Here is a 17,313-nt window from a genome sequence, read left to right as displayed (position 1 = left end):
GAAATAATCCTTTAATATTATACGGTATTAGGGACTGAATATAGTTAGAGTATTATATATATTGCAAGGCGGGCATTTTTAATATTTGAAGTCGTTTCTGAGTAGGACGTCGGACATTTAGACTTATTTCAGCGATAATGTATAAATAATTCATTCAACTGTTTCATTTATACTTTTTATACATTATTTTGATATTTAGAATATCCAAGAAAATTAGTAAAAAATAAAATTCAATTTGACAGTAGCCATTTAATTTTTTTTTAAATAAATTTCTTCGTGTCTTGATACATCATGATTTACTATTAATTTTAGCAAAAAAAATACTGGTACTAGCTTTCAACTAAACCAGGATATCCAGATTTAAAAAAGGGATTTTTTCCTAAAGCGGGGTTTCCACATGCAGGGATTACTGGCGCCATTCGACTGGCGTTTTATTGCATGTGGAAACCTGTAATATGGACTGGCGCAAGTTTAGTGGCACCACTAAACTATGCGCCAGTAAAGTTCAACGCTCGTGTACTTTTTGGCGCCAGTATTTGTGTAAACATAAGCTGGAGTATTTTTCGTTTTCAAAAAAATGGTCTACTGAGTTAATAGTAAAGTTCTTAGAAGCCTACAAACAACAACCTTGCTTATGAAATAATATGGTGACTATAAGGACCGAAATAAAAGGGATGCAGCCTTAAGAAGAATTGTTGATATCATGTCTGATTATCTTAGCGGGATTGATGTGAATTCGGCAAAGGCAAAAATTCGCAGTATTAGGAACGCTTACATCCTAGAGCATAACAAGGTGTTAAAATCTCATAAAACTGGATCATCTACAAATTATTTATATACCCCAACTTTAGAATGGTATATCAGTTGCTGATCGTTTTTTTAAGTGCTATTGTTGAATCAAGGGAGACAAAAAACACTTTGGTAAGTAAAACATTTATTAAGCATATTTAAAAATAATACGGAACGTGTAAAATATTAGATCCTTTTGTTGCCATGCCACTTTTCCTGGTCCTACGAAGTATTGAGCATATTTATTTCTTACTGCCTCAGCTTTCCTTGTATATGTACCTGATACCATTTCCCCTGTCTCTAAATTTTCCGAATCTGTTAGTCTTGTAGTTAAATAATAAGAAGAAGTCTTGCGTAACCAGTTGTGTAGTGCACAACATGACAGAACCAATTTGTCCACCTTTTCAGGAGATCGTGAAATGGGTTTCTCAAAGACTCTAAATTTGGAAACTAATATTCCGCAAGCATTCTCTATTATACGTCTTGCTCTACTAAGACGGTAATTAATTTTTTTTTTCATAACAAAGTTGAGTAGCTCATGAGTATGGCTTCAAAAGATAAGTCTTTAAAGGGAACGCATCATCTGCCACTATGACACAATTCGATGGCATATTGAGAGTTTTGCCTTCAATTTCCCTTTTCAAAGCAGTTCATGAAAATATCCCTCCATCTGATTCTCTTCCTGCTGCGCTCACTTCTAAATATATAAAACAGTAATTGCTGTCTACTAATGCTAACATTATCGTACTAAAATAGCCTTTATAATTATAAAAAGCTGAGGCACTGTTGCTTGCACATTTTATATTTACATGCTTGCCGTCTATGGCTCCCACACATCCAGGAAAATGCCATCGAGTTGCAAAACTATGTTCTATTTTTTTCCACTCCAGTTGTGTAGCAGGTGTCTGGAAAAATATAATATAAAAGTGATGATGTGACGAATATGATATGGTTAATTTTTCTTGGAAAACATATTTTAATTCGAAAGTTTTTAGATGTTCATAGTCACTAAGTAAAAGTAAATATTTATGTTATTACTGTGAAGAAAGAAACCATTAAGGTATAAAAAATTATAGCAAACATATGTTTTCTTTATTCCAGGAATCCCAAGAATCACAGAACACCCAAGATGAGAAAATAGATGGTGATGATACTGCTGATTTGGACCACATCGAAATTGTGAAAGAAACAACTGAAAGCTCATTTCAGGTACCTTCAGCGTCTTTTGCAAAGATAGCAAAAGCGAGGAACAAATCTGCACCTTCGCTACCTTCAAAAAAAGCAAAAAGCGATTCTATCACAGCGGCGGTTACTACTCTCCAAGACATTGCATACAAAGCTAAACATTAACATGAAAATGCCGATGAGTTTGAAGCATTTGGAAAAACTGTTGCTGCACATTTGAGACGTCTTTCACTATATGATGCCTTACAAAGTCAAGAAGATATAATGAAATATATGGTACAAAAAAGGTTAGGACGGTATGCTTCTTTTTCCACAAACACGTTTACGTATCAGCAGAATCAATCACCCGTAATACCACCATACCCTTCACCAACAGGTTCCAGTTCGGATTCAGCAAGTGTTAACTTTCAGGAACAAACACATATCCAAACTAGTACTATATTGAGATCACAAATGAAAAATTTCACCACTGAACATGAAACCGCTGATTTATTAAGCCAAGCTTGGAACAATGCCTAAATACATTTTTGTTATTACTGTTTGATTCTTATGTTAGTAGCACGTACCTAGTTAGAAAATTAGAAATAAATAATGTCTTACCTTGATGTATTTCTTTAGAACAGTGTAAATAGCATCCAGAACATCACATATAAATTTTGATATTGTGCATTTTGGTAACCTGTACAAATATTGTAGAGAGGCAAAAGAATCTCCCGTAGCCAGGAATCGTAGTGTTACTTGTAATTTGAGACGAGCTGGAATAGCGTCTCTCATATGAGTGTTTGATTTTTGTATTTTGTTAGCTATGAGATTCAACAAAAAGTTAAACTGTTCTTCTGTTATTCTTAGGTGATTACCATATGATTCTTGGTCTTGATCTGCTTATTCACGGATTAACCTATGCGATGCTCCTAGCGTACTTCTCCGTGAAATCCAATACCTATGTTTACGTTTTTTCTTTCCTTTCAATTGCTTCCGCATTTCTGAACACAAAATTTGCAACACAACATTGATACTAGCACGAAGAATTGCTGCTGTCGCCATTTTGATGACATAAATGACATGCCAGTTTAGAATTTTAAACAAATCTGTGGAAACGCTCAATGGTGCCAGTTAATTGTGGCGCCAGTAAACTGGTAAATACTGGTGCCAGTTTCCATGTGGAAACCCCGCTTTAGTCACTGAGTAACTTTTTGCTCTAAGTTTAGTTGAAAAGGCGGATATAGGTAGTTACTTTCAATACTTTTTACTTATTCTAAAAGAAGTAAAATCGTTTTGATAGTAGTTACATTTTCATTATTCTTATCGCTTTTGATTTTTAAGGTAAAAAAAGATATGTATCGACCATCTTTCTACTGGGATATAAGGATTGACTTAATGAATTACCCCATAAAGTTTTTCGAAACATAAGAAATATATAAAAAATTACCCTTTGTAATTATTTCCTGAAATATTTAAAAACTTAATTTTCTAAATTTCTTTCAATTAAAATAATTATTTATTTCAGCTGTGTCTACTATAGCAGATACTTTAGATGACGTGTATTGTCTACAAGAATCACAACCACAAGAACGACCTCATTTATTAGCCTTATTAGAAGATAACAAGCTACACTCGATACTTGACGTAAGTGTCATTATTTGCCTCTAATATTTACACCTTAATTACCTGATTAAACATTTGCTTAGAAATTGATTTATCCATTAAAGACGTTTAACTTACCCGCCAGATGGCTCACGATATAATCTATACATCTGTCTTACAGATTTTCGATTTAGTCGTAACTCGTCTGCCAACGCCTATTAAGGCGCCATCTACCGACGCCGTACAATGCTGCCTTTATGTTTTGGAGGTTTTACGGGATCTGGACCATCGAAGGGACATCGATCGACGCGACGTTCACGAGCTGAGAGATCTACTTACCCGAATACATTTTAAGGTAAGTCCGCGATTAGACAAAATATGTTTTCTTTTATAGCCGAGAGATGGCAGCAGAAATATTGGTTAGTTTTTAAGTTGTTTTGATGTTTTTTAGTTATGGAATGCTCGAATTTATTAACTGATTAAATATTATATAATTTTACCAAGCCATATTTCTTTACATAATTAAGATATGGTTTCTTATAGATCTTAAAGATACGTGATAGGACACTTGAAAACACCTTAATTATGTGGCATGTTGGCCACTTCTTATGCCCTTTTAAATCGACATGAAATGAAATTTTAAACCTTTTAATATAGGGTTAAATTTAATACACAGGGTGGAATTATCAACTGGAATAAATTCAGTATTAGGAAGCCTATTTATGTATTGAAAAAATAAAGGAACACGGCGGGTCCTTTTATTTTCAGTTTGGAACATTTTTTTGGTCTTTTTATAAAATTTATCCTCTTTTGAGGGTAGAAACCACCTCAACTTTTTTTTCAAATGTGAAGGTATGTTTTGTGATAGCTCATTGGAAAAGGAATAAAAAAAGGAATATAGACTCACTGTTTACTTTCACATTTTAAAAAGCTAGGAAGCTAGAAAGAAATAAAAATCGAATTTTTCGACAAAGTTATTTTATTGTAAGTATTGTTGGAAATGTTGCACATTTTTTTCTTGGCAAAACCCTAATTTAAAATAGAATTCAGTCTTGACATTACGAATTATATCTGGAGTTATTTGGTAAATTTCGTATGTAAGCTGTTGCGTAAGTTCATCTAAATTCTCTGGTCTTGTTACTTAAACTTTCGTTTTTAGGTGTCCCTAAAAGAAATAATCCAGAGGATTAAGGTGCGGCGATCTTGGCGCCCATTCAATGGTACCTCTTTTTCCTATCCAGCGGTTTAGAAAAACTTCACTCAAATAGTGTCGCACGTTTTGGGCGTAATGCACTTGGGCGTAATACTCAGAATTAAATAACGCAACCATATTATCAAAAGAATATATCTGTTCCCAATTAACAACGCTTGGATTATGCATAAAATACTTATAGTTAAAGTTCTTAAAATTATATTAGCTTTAAAAAATAGATTCAGGTTTAGTTTTAGTAGGTTTTATCTAAAGTCATACCCACATGTGGTCCGATATCTCGTTCACATCTAAAATAGTAGCAGGGAAAAGAAGTAAAGCATCGTTACCTACAAGAAGACCTAAAAAAGGTATTAGATTGATTTTCCAGTCTGGTGGGACCTGAAAGAGTCCATATTTATGAAGATAATGTAAAGCAAGATACTAAATATATCTCTTATTTATTTATAATATATTCTTTTCATCGAATAAATCTACATTAAAATCTGTACCAATAATAACATATTCGGCAACAAACGATAAGGGTATCTTCCAAATTGACAACAGCTTGACCAACGCTACAGTTAGAAGGCCTTGGCAGTGATGCTATGTTTGACGCCCCTGGACATATATCTCAAGGAAGTCATCCTATTCCCAATGATACTCCAAAGAGCAGAATTTCATATTTTAAGGATGTGTCTGCTGGAAAACCAGACAAGAAGCTACTTTAAAAGAGACATCACTATCTTTAGAGATCGCCAAGACTCAATTAAAAAAAAATCCTAGAACTAAAGAATAATTCATAGGCCTTAAACTAGGTGTTTGACAAACATAGATTTCTAATACTCGAAACGCAGTTCTCTTGAGATATACATCCTAATTTGAGTAATGACATTTCAGCAAAATGATCTGTTTTTATATCTGTAACGTGCAGAGTGTGTTGTGAACACTATTGCATTTAGGTCTCAGTAGGCACGTTATTCGCTTCTATTGAAATAGGAGAGTCGCGAGCCTCAAATCATTATCCAGGCCAACAAATAAAAACAGCTAGTTTAAAAGAAACTAATTTTGCCGAGATGTCATGATTTCTTCAAGGGATAGATGGGATCTACTCTGCTGTTAACTTAAGCGGGAGAGAATCTGAGAGCAGAACTATAGTAGAGTAACAACTCACACACACTCCGTGTGCTTATTGTCAATTTGAAGAAATTGTCATTTAACTGATAGTGACTAGTTGACATAACAGGCGTAGTTTTCTTTTAGTCAAAGATAGTTAGCGAATTACCTCCGATTTTATCCGAACGAGTAAAAAGCTTCTTAGATATATGGTAGCCATGGTTATCATCTCAACGCTTTTTAAAAACTGAATGATGCGTGGAGGATAAGAGTATGTTTTAATTAGCTCTTTGATCTTCTCCATAGTTAGATCGATGAAAGGCTCCGGCCCTCTTGTCTAGGGCATCAGGTACTCGATTATTCTTGCTGTACTTAAACCTCTTTATCTAAATAACTTTATCTAATAACTTTTATTGTTTAATCTATATGAAGATATACCGTTTTTTCGTTACTGCTAATCGGTTGTTCTACCGCAAGAGCAAAAAGATTTTATAGCTCTTTCTCAATTTTATCAAGAGCGAAATTCCACACAAAAGGAAACATGAAAATAAGGGCCGGTCTACTAATGATAACGAAACTAAGAACGTTGGATTTAATAGGCTTTTAATAAATTATTGGCAAATGTCAGGTAAAGATATTATATACTCTTATAGGATTACGTACAAGTGGCCAATTTCTTTCTTCAGTGCAGAAATACTCATACATTATATGCAGCAGGAAAAGTTAAAGAGAGTATGACATGATTTACCTATAACTCCATTTTCCATCTATGCTGGCCGCTAAGTGGGAAAATCTAGCGAGAAAATTCTCTTGATACACGGTGTTTTTTTTGAGTCAATCTCTAGTTAACAGAGAAGGAGTAGGAGTGGTTAGTATTTCTTATCGATTTAAAAACAAAATTAATTTGGTTGCTATTGAATTAGCCGCTAGGTACGATAAAACATATTAAACATGTTAATGCAGGTTTTTTATAGGGATTCTCATATCTTTGGTTCGCCCTATTGCATGGGAAAATCTGATACTTATATTATTTGGTTATTTCTCTAGACAAGGATAGATAGGTGGCACAGAATTGCTGAGCAAAAGAAACGCTACAGAACTAACTTATGGTTTTTAATATGACGGAAAATTTATATTGTTAAACAAAATATATGTAAAGGAAAAATGCATATAAAAATGTTTCATACATTAAGAAACCCTCAATTTTATTTTTTGAAATGTAATATGAATAAACAGGACGTAACTCTCTATCTTAAAAACTCCTGGTCTAAAATCTAAGAAACTATGAAAGTTTTTTTCTCTCCTAAATCCTATTATTTTTAATTAAATAAAAAAGTTTTAATAAAACAGGGAGTTTCGAAATTGGAAATTTCTTTAGAGATCATAATAGATTTATGTAAACTAATCATAATATACCGTAAATAAATCATGTATTCTGTCGGTAGGTGGCAAGTACACTACTAAATTAATACTTGTCGCTTAATTAGGTAATACCCATTTGCAGTCACAATTAATTTAAATAATATGGTATAATTTATTATATAGGATATTGCATTAAAATCAATCCAGCAAGATTTATGGTATTACAGTGAAACTTTAGAAAAAACTTCGGGCTGAAATCAATGTACGTTTTAGGTGTCTATAAAATTTAGAAACCATTGATCAAAATTTCTTAGTGAAAATCTTATTGAAATAACAAATTAAGTCTTAGTATACTAATTTTTTGGGACATCATATAATATGGAACTTTACTATTTACATGCACTCAAAGAATTCCACACTTTTTAAAATGTTTACGAAATATTTATATTTTTATTTTGAATAATTTTTCTAAATGTTACTGAAAATATAATTTAAAGTTTAAAAACACACTTTGATTAGCTATCTATTATTCATTTAATATTTAAATAAACACAGATTTTTCTTTGCAAAATTATATTTATATCCTTGTGTTTATTGACATTTAGTGAGAAATCATTTAATTAGCACCAAGAATACAATTTATTTATTTAAAATTGTTGAAAGTTTTTAATACTTCTGAAAACGTTTTACGATATATAATCTTTTCATTTGAAAAAAAAAAGCATTTTTCTTGTATTTTCGATAATAAATGATTTAATCAACTCTATCAAATGCCTCAAAGAACCTATTATTTATAATCTCCTCTCTCCTTCAATAAAATGGGTTTACTCAAACCTAAAAGAAATTGAAATAGCGAATATATTCATATACATATGCTCAAATAATGCGATTGCGATCATTATAACCAAATATTAGACAGTTGCGATATTATAAATTCCGCGTTCTCGTATGGTGTTTACTCTAGCAAATATTGGATCATTGCTTACTAAACTACTTTATTAGTGAAAGGCCGTAGTAACTGTTATATTGGTCGTGCTCTGGGAATTTACGGGCTTTCCGTTCAGTCTTTAATTTATACTTCAAATAGGTATTTACAAAGTGGACACTTTATTTAGAAGATCTAGTCGTAGAAGGGTCACTACTGCAAAAAAAAATGGCTTCGTCATTTTTAGTTCCTTAAGAGAGCGAATATTCACAATGGGTTTCAAACAGTCTTTCGTCATTGTCCAATGCCTAACTTTCTCACTCCCTTCTGTTGTTCCACTATTCCTCTGTTAGGTTTCTAGTACTCATAACTTTTTTTATGCCTTCTGTCCAAGTTGTACAATTTTTCGCAGTCTTGTTTCTTCCATCCTTTGGACAAGTCCGAACCATATTAGTTTTTTACGCTCTACTTCTGTCATTTTTGAACCATTTATTTCCATTCGTTGTCGTACGTCTTCATTTCGATTCACTCTATCTCTTCTTGATATACCCAGTGATCTAAAAACATTAATTTCAGTGGCTAGAAGTTTTTTTCGATTTTGTTCCATTATTCTTCATGTCTCTGATTTTTAATTAAAACTGATTTTAATGATGATATATGTAGTATTTACGTTTTTGTCCAATTTCGTTATTTCAGAGTACACCATAAAAACATCCTATAATTCTTCGGGCTTGTGTTATTCTTTTCTTTATTTCTCTATCATCTTTTCTAGACAGGTCGAACTCCACATCAAGATACGTTTAAACATTGCAACTAGTATATCTATATCTAGTTGGATGTTAGATGGTTTTGCTACTCCTATGGGATCCCCATAGGAGCATTGGTACAGAACTCGCGCTATATAGATCTTATGCTACCTCCACACTCTCGGCGAGTGTCTGCGAGACCAAGCCTGAGCGAGAGTGTAGTATGTGCGCTCGTCTCGTCTCGGCCTTGTCTCGACATGTCTCCACTATTTGTCGGTTTTTCAGGTGCGGATCAAAGGAAGCATGAGGCGAGAGGTCGGGAGGCGCGAGCGTAGCGTACATACTCTCGTTTCTATCGTCTGCCGTCGTATTTGACGTCGTTCTGAAATTCTGTAGTTAGCTGGTACGACTTTTGCGAGTGTGTTATAGTTATTTTGTTTTTTGGAAGTGGTTATTAAAAAAATGGCAGAATGGACTAACGAATTCACACTACAGTTCTTGAAAGGATATTAAGTGGAAGATGTGATACGGGACCCAAAATATATTGTCCATAAAGATAAAAAAAGATTAATGATGCATGGGTTCGTTTAAACGAGAAACTGGATATTCCTATACCAGTTTTAAAGAAAAAAAAGATTCTTTAATGGCTACATTTAGAAGCATTTAAGAAAAAAAAAGGAATCGATTAAATCCGGTGCTGGAGCCATTGAGATTTATAAGCCTATATGGTTTGCTTTTAAAGTTATGAAGGCTTTTTTGGGAGGAATGTACCAATGCAAATCCACTATAAACACTGAAAATTTTGAGGTAAGATTAAAAAAATTGTTTGTTTTTATTAGCAACGTAAATAATACACCAAATTAAATATTTTACGTATTACAAAAATATGAAGTAAACTTTTCCCTTATTTGAGTTGCATGTTGGGTTGATCTGCGGGGTATATTCTGTAATGGTCTAATAGCACAAGTACTATCTACTCCTTGTCTCCATGAACCAGGTTAAATAATGGATCCATCATCATCTAGTATATCAAAGGTGCCAGTAGGGGTATAAGTCCGTTCTGATGTTTTACTTCTTCTCAGAAAGTTATGTCTCTCTGTCACACCTAATAGCATAGCACAAACTCAACTTAACATAAATAAAGATTTGAATCAACTAGTTCGAAACTCAGAAAAACACCACTTAAAATTAAACCCTTTAAAAACTAAAATACTTGCTTTTGGAAAACAAAAAATTGACTTAGAAAACCAACTTAAAATTAATTTAAATAACTCAGAGCTTACCTTTGAAAAAAAATCTAGGAATTTGGGGGTAATAAAAAAACAGATTTAAGATTCAGCGAACATGTATCTGCGTGTGTACAGAGGGCGTATGCAAATTTAAAGCTGGTATATCCACATAGGCGTGCACTAAGTCAAAAACTAAAATTAACATTGTCAGATGCTCTTGTGTTAAGTCACTTTAATTATTGTGATGCATTGTATGGTCCATGCCTAACCAAATAGGATAGAGACAGGATACAGCGAGTTCAGAGGTCGTGTTTGCGGTTTGCATTTGGCATAAGGAAGTTTGAGCCAGTAATTCACAAACTCAATACTTGCAATTGGTTGGATATGGAAAATCGCAGTACATTTCACTCCGCTGTCTTATTCCACAGAATAATATTTAATAAAAGTCCACCAAATGTGTACAACAAAATAAAGTTTAGAACAGATGTTCACAACTTAAACCTAAGGTATAGGGGCTTAATATCTCCTCCTTTCCATAAGACTGCCTTGTTTGCAAGATCTTTCTCTTATAATGTTTACCTATTATACAATCATATTCCTCTCGAAATGAAAATACTCACGCCAACAAAATTCAAATATCTATATAAAAATAACTTGCTAACACACCATTAAGTCTTGTTGTTTTTTATTTATCTTTTTTTTTCATACGGTATAGTGTACTTGTGTTTTGGGTAGGTACAAAAGTCTACTATAAGTATAAGAACTAGGAACTATTAGAATGTTTTAGGTAAAAACAGTGTTGTAATTTACTTGTGTTGAAATTATAAAACTACATACTACTTATGATTTGCTATTGTGCTAACATTGAATCTATATATTAATTTAATATTCTTTGTTGTTAGTTACAGTTACAAAATTTTTACGGAGTTTATTCGATATCAGTTTTACTGCCTTAAACTCCATTTTGCAGTAATACATTTATCATGTATGAAGAATGTATACCAATAATGCATTGTAAACTTGTACTATTACTGGCAAATAAATTTATTTATTAATATTATTATTATTATTATTATTATGTAGTAATACACACGTCATAGTTACTAGTGATACTTTATCTACTTCCAGTGATATTGGTTTTCTAAAAATGCGAAAGATTGATGCCAGTATCCCAAAAACATTTTCTACCACTACACGACTCGATGACAATTTTTGGTTATATATTCGTTTTGGTGAACCAAGTTCATGAGTGACTGGATACGGTTTCATAATATGAGTACTAAGTGCAAATGCTCCGTCGCCCAAAAAACACAAAGGGTGCTAATATATTTTAACCTGGCAAAGGACAATGTTCTGGCAGATTAAGTTCGTTTGAGCAAAATTTTTCCCACAACAGACTATGCTTAAGTACGCCACCATCACTTATTCTTTTTTGACTTCCAATATCAGCAAAAGTAAAACGAAAGTTACTGTCAACCAAAGCTAAAAGAACTATGCTAAATGATCTTTTATAGTTGTAATATTCAGATCCGCTGTTAGCTGGGCATTGTATTATTATGTGCTTCCCATCGATTGACCGACGCAGTGTGAAAATCTTCTAAATCCCTTTTCTGTTGCCATCCATTCTTCTGCAAATGAAGGCATCTGCAAGGAAAAATTATGTAAAAATATAGTTTGTTACTTTGCAGTATTTTTATTAACTTTAAAAATGTCTGAATATTCTATTTTTATCATTTATCGGAACAAAATACTGAAACCGAAGAACTGCAAAGTGTAGTGTCTACAATAAGTAGTGAACCGTCAACATCAGATGTTGAAATTATTGGCAAAACAACTTCGAGCGCAAACAATATAGGCAACGCCAATTCGAGTCAATCTTCTTCAGCATCCAGACCAACTCCTCGCCGACGTGGACAAGTTCCTTCTGAATTACAGCAGGCTAGGCGCGATATGAAAGAAGCTTTTTCGTCACCACAAAACGTGCTGAATAAAAGACCTCCTGAAGAAGACTAATGTGATCTTTACGCAAAAATGCTGGCAAAAAAATTAAGAAAGCTTCCCAATGAAGAAAGGCAGCTGTTAATGGACAAAATTGATGGCATGTTTATAAAACGTTTACAGGCATCACGTTCTCATTCTTCTTATTACAATCAAACTACATACGATAATCAACGTTTGCCCTCGTCCTCAAAAATATAAATTTCTACTCGCCCTTCAACATCCTTTTCCCATTGTTCTGATCAGCCCTCTTCGCTATCCCCCCAATCTATATACTCTGGGAATCAGTATACAATTCTTTCAGGAAATAATAATAATTATGAACAAGAAAGTATCCCACAACAGATACCCCAGTTTTTCGCAAGTCCAAGTCACATAACTAGTTTGGAACATGCTTACTTAGACGCAACTGAAAATGATGGTTAAATTTCAATGAACATTAAAGATAATCCTTTTTTTTTGTAAAATAAATAGAAATAAATGTGTTTAGTTCAAATTTAATGCTGACCTTTATTTCATCCTTTAAGGCTTCGTTAAGTGCAGTGCACACTTCAGGTACAATTTTTGACATAATTTGGCTGGAAATTTTGAACAAAAAGTGAAGACTCTTATAACTGACGCCAGTAGCCAAAAATCTTATGTCAATGCGAGACGTACTTTAGCCGGTATGGCTTCTCTGAGTTGTGTGTTTTGTTTAGAAATAAATGGTGAAATTTTGGCTAATAAATATTCGTGATAATAAAAATCTAGTGATGACATGCGACAAAAACTTTCAAATTCTCCAGAAGGTTCGTGAAGTAGCTCTGTAAACATGTTTTCCATATTCAATAAATATATTTATGTATATAGGGTGACAATTTCAAGAGTAGCCATGGCTTATAATTTTTAAACCGTAAAAGATATAAAAAAATGCTTAAAACCGTTTCTATAGTAACAAGGGGGAACCAAAATGATGAATTTTTTAGGGATATACTATCATCCCCCTAACCCCCAGAGCCACCCCCTTAAAAATTTTAAATTGGAAGGGTAGTCGAGTGATACCTTGTTTGAAAGGTCTATTAATTCCCTATATTTTGCCGTCTTACTCATTAAAATCAATGCAACCATTTCCGAGATATGTATGTCCTTTTAAATGTTAGTCAATTCATTTTACTATCAGAATAAAAATATTTATTCTGATACTAAAATGAATTGTTAAAAGCCAAAACAAAACTCCAATAAATAGTACACTTATACTGAAATTATTGAATTGTCGGAATGGTATTTGGCGATGTAAAAAAAAGGAAAATTTTCGATGCCTGCCATTCTCGAAATATTTGTTGTTTTTTGTTTATTTAAATTTTGCCTTAAAATGTTCAATTTTTGGTTTGGTTAGTAATATCGTGGTTCTTTTTGTGATTTAAAGTTCTCTCACTGCTCTAGTTTTATTTTTACAATGGTTTATACGATCGCCGAAAGAGTTGAAATGATATTTATTTATGGTTCTCAAAATCGCTGTTTTCGTAGAAGTGCCACAATATTTAATGAGAGGCACCCAGATAAGCAGGTTGGGCATTATTACATCCAGAAGTTGGTAAGAAAATTTGAAGAAACTGGGTTTGTAGGTGATATAAAGAAAAATCAGCCAAGAATACTGGATGAAGCAACTCAGATTGAGGTTCTTGGGCATTTTGCTATGGATCCTGGTATGTCGACTCGTCAAGCAGCAGCTGCCACAGGAGTGTCTCGTGAATCAGTACGAAAGATATTAAAAATTAATAAATTCCATCCTTACAAGCTACAGATTGTTCAAGAACTTGGTGATGACGATCCAGACAGGCGGATCGAATTTTGTGAATTAATGACCCAAAAAATAATAAATGAGCCACGTTTTATAAAAAACATTTGTTTCAGTGACGAGTGCACTTTTTATTTAAACGGTAACGTTAATAAGCAAAACTGCCGTTACTGGAGTGATGAGAATCCCCATATTTTTAGGGAAGGGCATACCCAATATCCCCAAAAAATAGATGTGTGGGCCGGAATTCTAGGGAATAATATAATTGGGCCATTGTTTATTGATGATAATCTAAATGGAGAAATTTATGCTGAAATGTTAGAAACAACTGTTGAGCCTTTAGTAATAACGGAATTGGAAAACCAAAGGGATGAAAATGGAGATCTTGTTCTTGATGAAAATTTATTGCATTTTCAACAAGATAGGGCCCCACCACATTATGTATTGCCTGTTAGAGAGTGGCTAGATAATCATTATCCAGACCAATGGATTGGTAGAAGAGGACCTATTGAGTGGCCGCCAAGATCGCCAGATCTCACCCCTCTCGATTTTTTTCTTTGGGGTCACCTAAAATCGGTCGTTTTCAAAACGCAGCCTGCCACCATTGAGGAGCTAAAACAAAGAATTACACAAGAGTGCCGATTATTAACAACTGAAGTTTTTAGAAATGTTCGTCAAGAATTTGAAAACAGATTGTACTTTTGCTTGCAAAATAATGGAAGCCACTTTGAGCATTTAATAAAATAATTAAAGTTCAATGCAGATTTTTATTGTTTTAAAAATAGAATAAACGCAATATTGCAGAGTGTTTTCCTAGTTCTTAACCATTTGAACTAATGTTCAAATGTTAAATATTTTATGACATTTTCAAAATATGTTAATTTTATAAGAAATTAAAAAACACTTAAATAACCTTTAATAAAATATTAAAATTGGCATAACTCTAAAATAAATGCATTGATTATTATAAGTAGGGTCGCATAATATAGGGAATTAATAGACCTTTCAAACAAGGTATCACTCGACTACCCTTCCAATTTAAAATTTTTAAGGGGGTGGCTCTGGGGGTTAGGGGGATGATAGTATATCCCTAAAAAATTCATCATTTTGGTTCCCCCTTGTTACTATAGAAACGGTTTTAAGCGTTTTTTTAAATCTTTTACGGTTTAAAAATTATAAGCCATGGCTACTCTTGAAATTGTCACCCGTATATATATTTTTTTTGTTTTGTTTTAGAATATGCAACAATGTATGGTATGGTACATACAAAAACATAATACATACATAGGTTCCATATTAATTTATGTAGTACTTAAAAATTACTACCTTGTTCTATTTTTATGTATTTTCGTCATCCACCATCTTCTTTTTTTATTTTTATTATCCGCTTTCACTTTAGTTAGAAAATAAGTTAGACAATAATTATAATACGCACACGTAGTCATAGCAAAAGCACAAGCAATTTCTACTTCGTCCATCTTGAATTTGTACTGAAGTGCCGAGAGTGTGGATGCTTGTTCCCGTTACCTCCCCTCGCAAAAAGCCTCGCCGAGACACTCGTCGAGACGTCTCGGCGACAGTGTGGAGTTAGCATTAAGTAATGTAGATGATGCACAGCGGCCTCGGCGTAAACTTTTATCTACCGGGAACTTCTCTGACAAGTTATTACCACTTTTTCCTCTTGACGATGTTCCATAGTACAGGTTTTTGAAGCTTTTATAATAGACTGACTAGACCGATAGATTTGGGTACTCTCATTGGTTAGACTATCTAAATTATATTGTCTGGTTAGTTGTGAACTTTTCTGGATCTTGTTGTCTGTGAACTTCTTAGATTTAAATTGAAATATAAATTAAGGGCTTCCAACTGCATTCTTAATGGCAACGTACTAAAATAAGTGATATTAAGAATTGATAACATCTACGCTTAATTAGTTTATACTGCTAATTAAAAATAGTATATAATCAACCATATATAACTTAAGTTTGATATATTTAAAGACACATACAGATATTAATTATACAGGATATCCGGCAAAAAAGAGGCCAATCCGCGGGCCACATAGAGTGTGGACCAAAATAATGCGACTTTCGTTATGCCATTTTTACATTGGGCGCTTAGTATTCAATTTACAGGGCGTCAAAATAAAAAATATAAAATCGTTTTTTTGAAGTAAGTCGAGTGTTTCACAAGATATTAAATTAAAATTTGATGTGGGGGTTTTTTGGAACGAGAAATTGAAATCCGTTCACGGATTCGCTATACCTTGCAGAGGGCGCCATCTGCGGTATATTGCATGTGTTAAAAATACCAAAACTTTTTTGTACCCCTGTATAATTCTAATTATTCAATCCTTTCTTGTAAAAATTATTCTTAGTAAATGTCGGCCTGAAAATCAGTTTATTAGATATCTCATTTTATTCATTGGATTAAGAATGGAGGCGGCTACTGCTGTAACCGGTTTAATTTATTTTATTTTAGTTTTGCCATTTTTTTTCTAAAAATTCACATATATGTAAAAAAAAATTACTAACTTTTTAATTCAAACCATGTTGTTTACTAAAAAAAAGAAATTAAAAAAATGTCATAATTAAAAGAAAACAAACGGATTGCTTTATCCTGGCAATGGTTATTCAACCATCAGTATATTTATGTTTCGTAATTCAGTTAAGTAAACTCATTTTTATTTTCTTTAAACTGTCAAGTAGATAAGCTTAATCTCCAAGACAAAATACACGTTTTCCTCCACTTACTAATGTTTTTTAAAAGTCGAAGCGAATGTTATTTTAAGCTTAAACCTAAGAATCCGCACAGATGTTTAAATAATAATTACTTTTCTAAAAACGAGAAAAGTAATTAAGCCAGAAGGACAGTAGGTTTTCTTATATTCTGTTCCAGAAATTCCCTTTTCAACCCGAGCTAGCGCTATCCTTTTAAATAATGGAATGTCACTAGAAACAACGGCTGAATAAATGATAGTAGTCCGACCCAATTTGTATGAAATTTGCCTGAGGGATTTTGCAAATGGTTATGGGCGAAAAGGGGGTGCAATGAATCCAAGCTGGTGCATCAAACAAAAGCTTTTTTTTGCTTTTGTTATTCAAAGAATCCTGGTTTTTGTGCAATAGCCAGTCTACATCGTAGTTTTATTGTGAATTAGTTTCTTTTAACTTGCGCTTTACATGTTTAAGGTAATGAATTCTCCTTTAGTTAACTATCATTTAATTTAAATTATTAAAAAGACATTTTTTTTTTGTTGAAGTGGTATTATGTTACGCACAGGGTTCATCGAAAGCAGTTCAGCAAGGGTTACAGACGTGAATGTGAAAATTTTAAAAAATCCTTGAACCCGTATAATTTTAATTCAAGGCAACATATTTACACATAAATTTCGTCAATGTTTAATAGTAACG

General features: G+C 33.0%; 1 protein-coding gene across 3 annotated transcripts in view; it reads left to right on the top strand.

The window, feature by feature from the left end:
* The window catches only part of LOC126734519 (peripheral plasma membrane protein CASK), a 681,912-nt gene that overhangs the window by 135,224 nt on the left and 529,375 nt on the right, over positions 1–17,313 (top strand). For all 3 annotated transcript variants that reach the window (XM_050438187.1, XM_050438189.1, XM_050438188.1), the window contains 2 exons: positions 3,482–3,600; positions 3,740–3,913. In XM_050438187.1, the coding sequence (XP_050294144.1) occupies positions 3,482–3,600; positions 3,740–3,913 (293 nt within the window). The remainder of the gene's footprint in view (positions 1–3,481; positions 3,601–3,739; positions 3,914–17,313) is intronic.

This window comes from Anthonomus grandis, chromosome 3 (genome assembly GCF_022605725.1).
Source record: "Anthonomus grandis grandis chromosome 3, icAntGran1.3, whole genome shotgun sequence".
In the NCBI taxonomy this organism is placed as follows: Eukaryota; Metazoa; Arthropoda; class Insecta; order Coleoptera; family Curculionidae; genus Anthonomus; species Anthonomus grandis.
The sequence above is the reverse complement of the archived record's forward strand: the minus strand, read 5'-3'. Positions and strand labels throughout refer to the sequence as shown.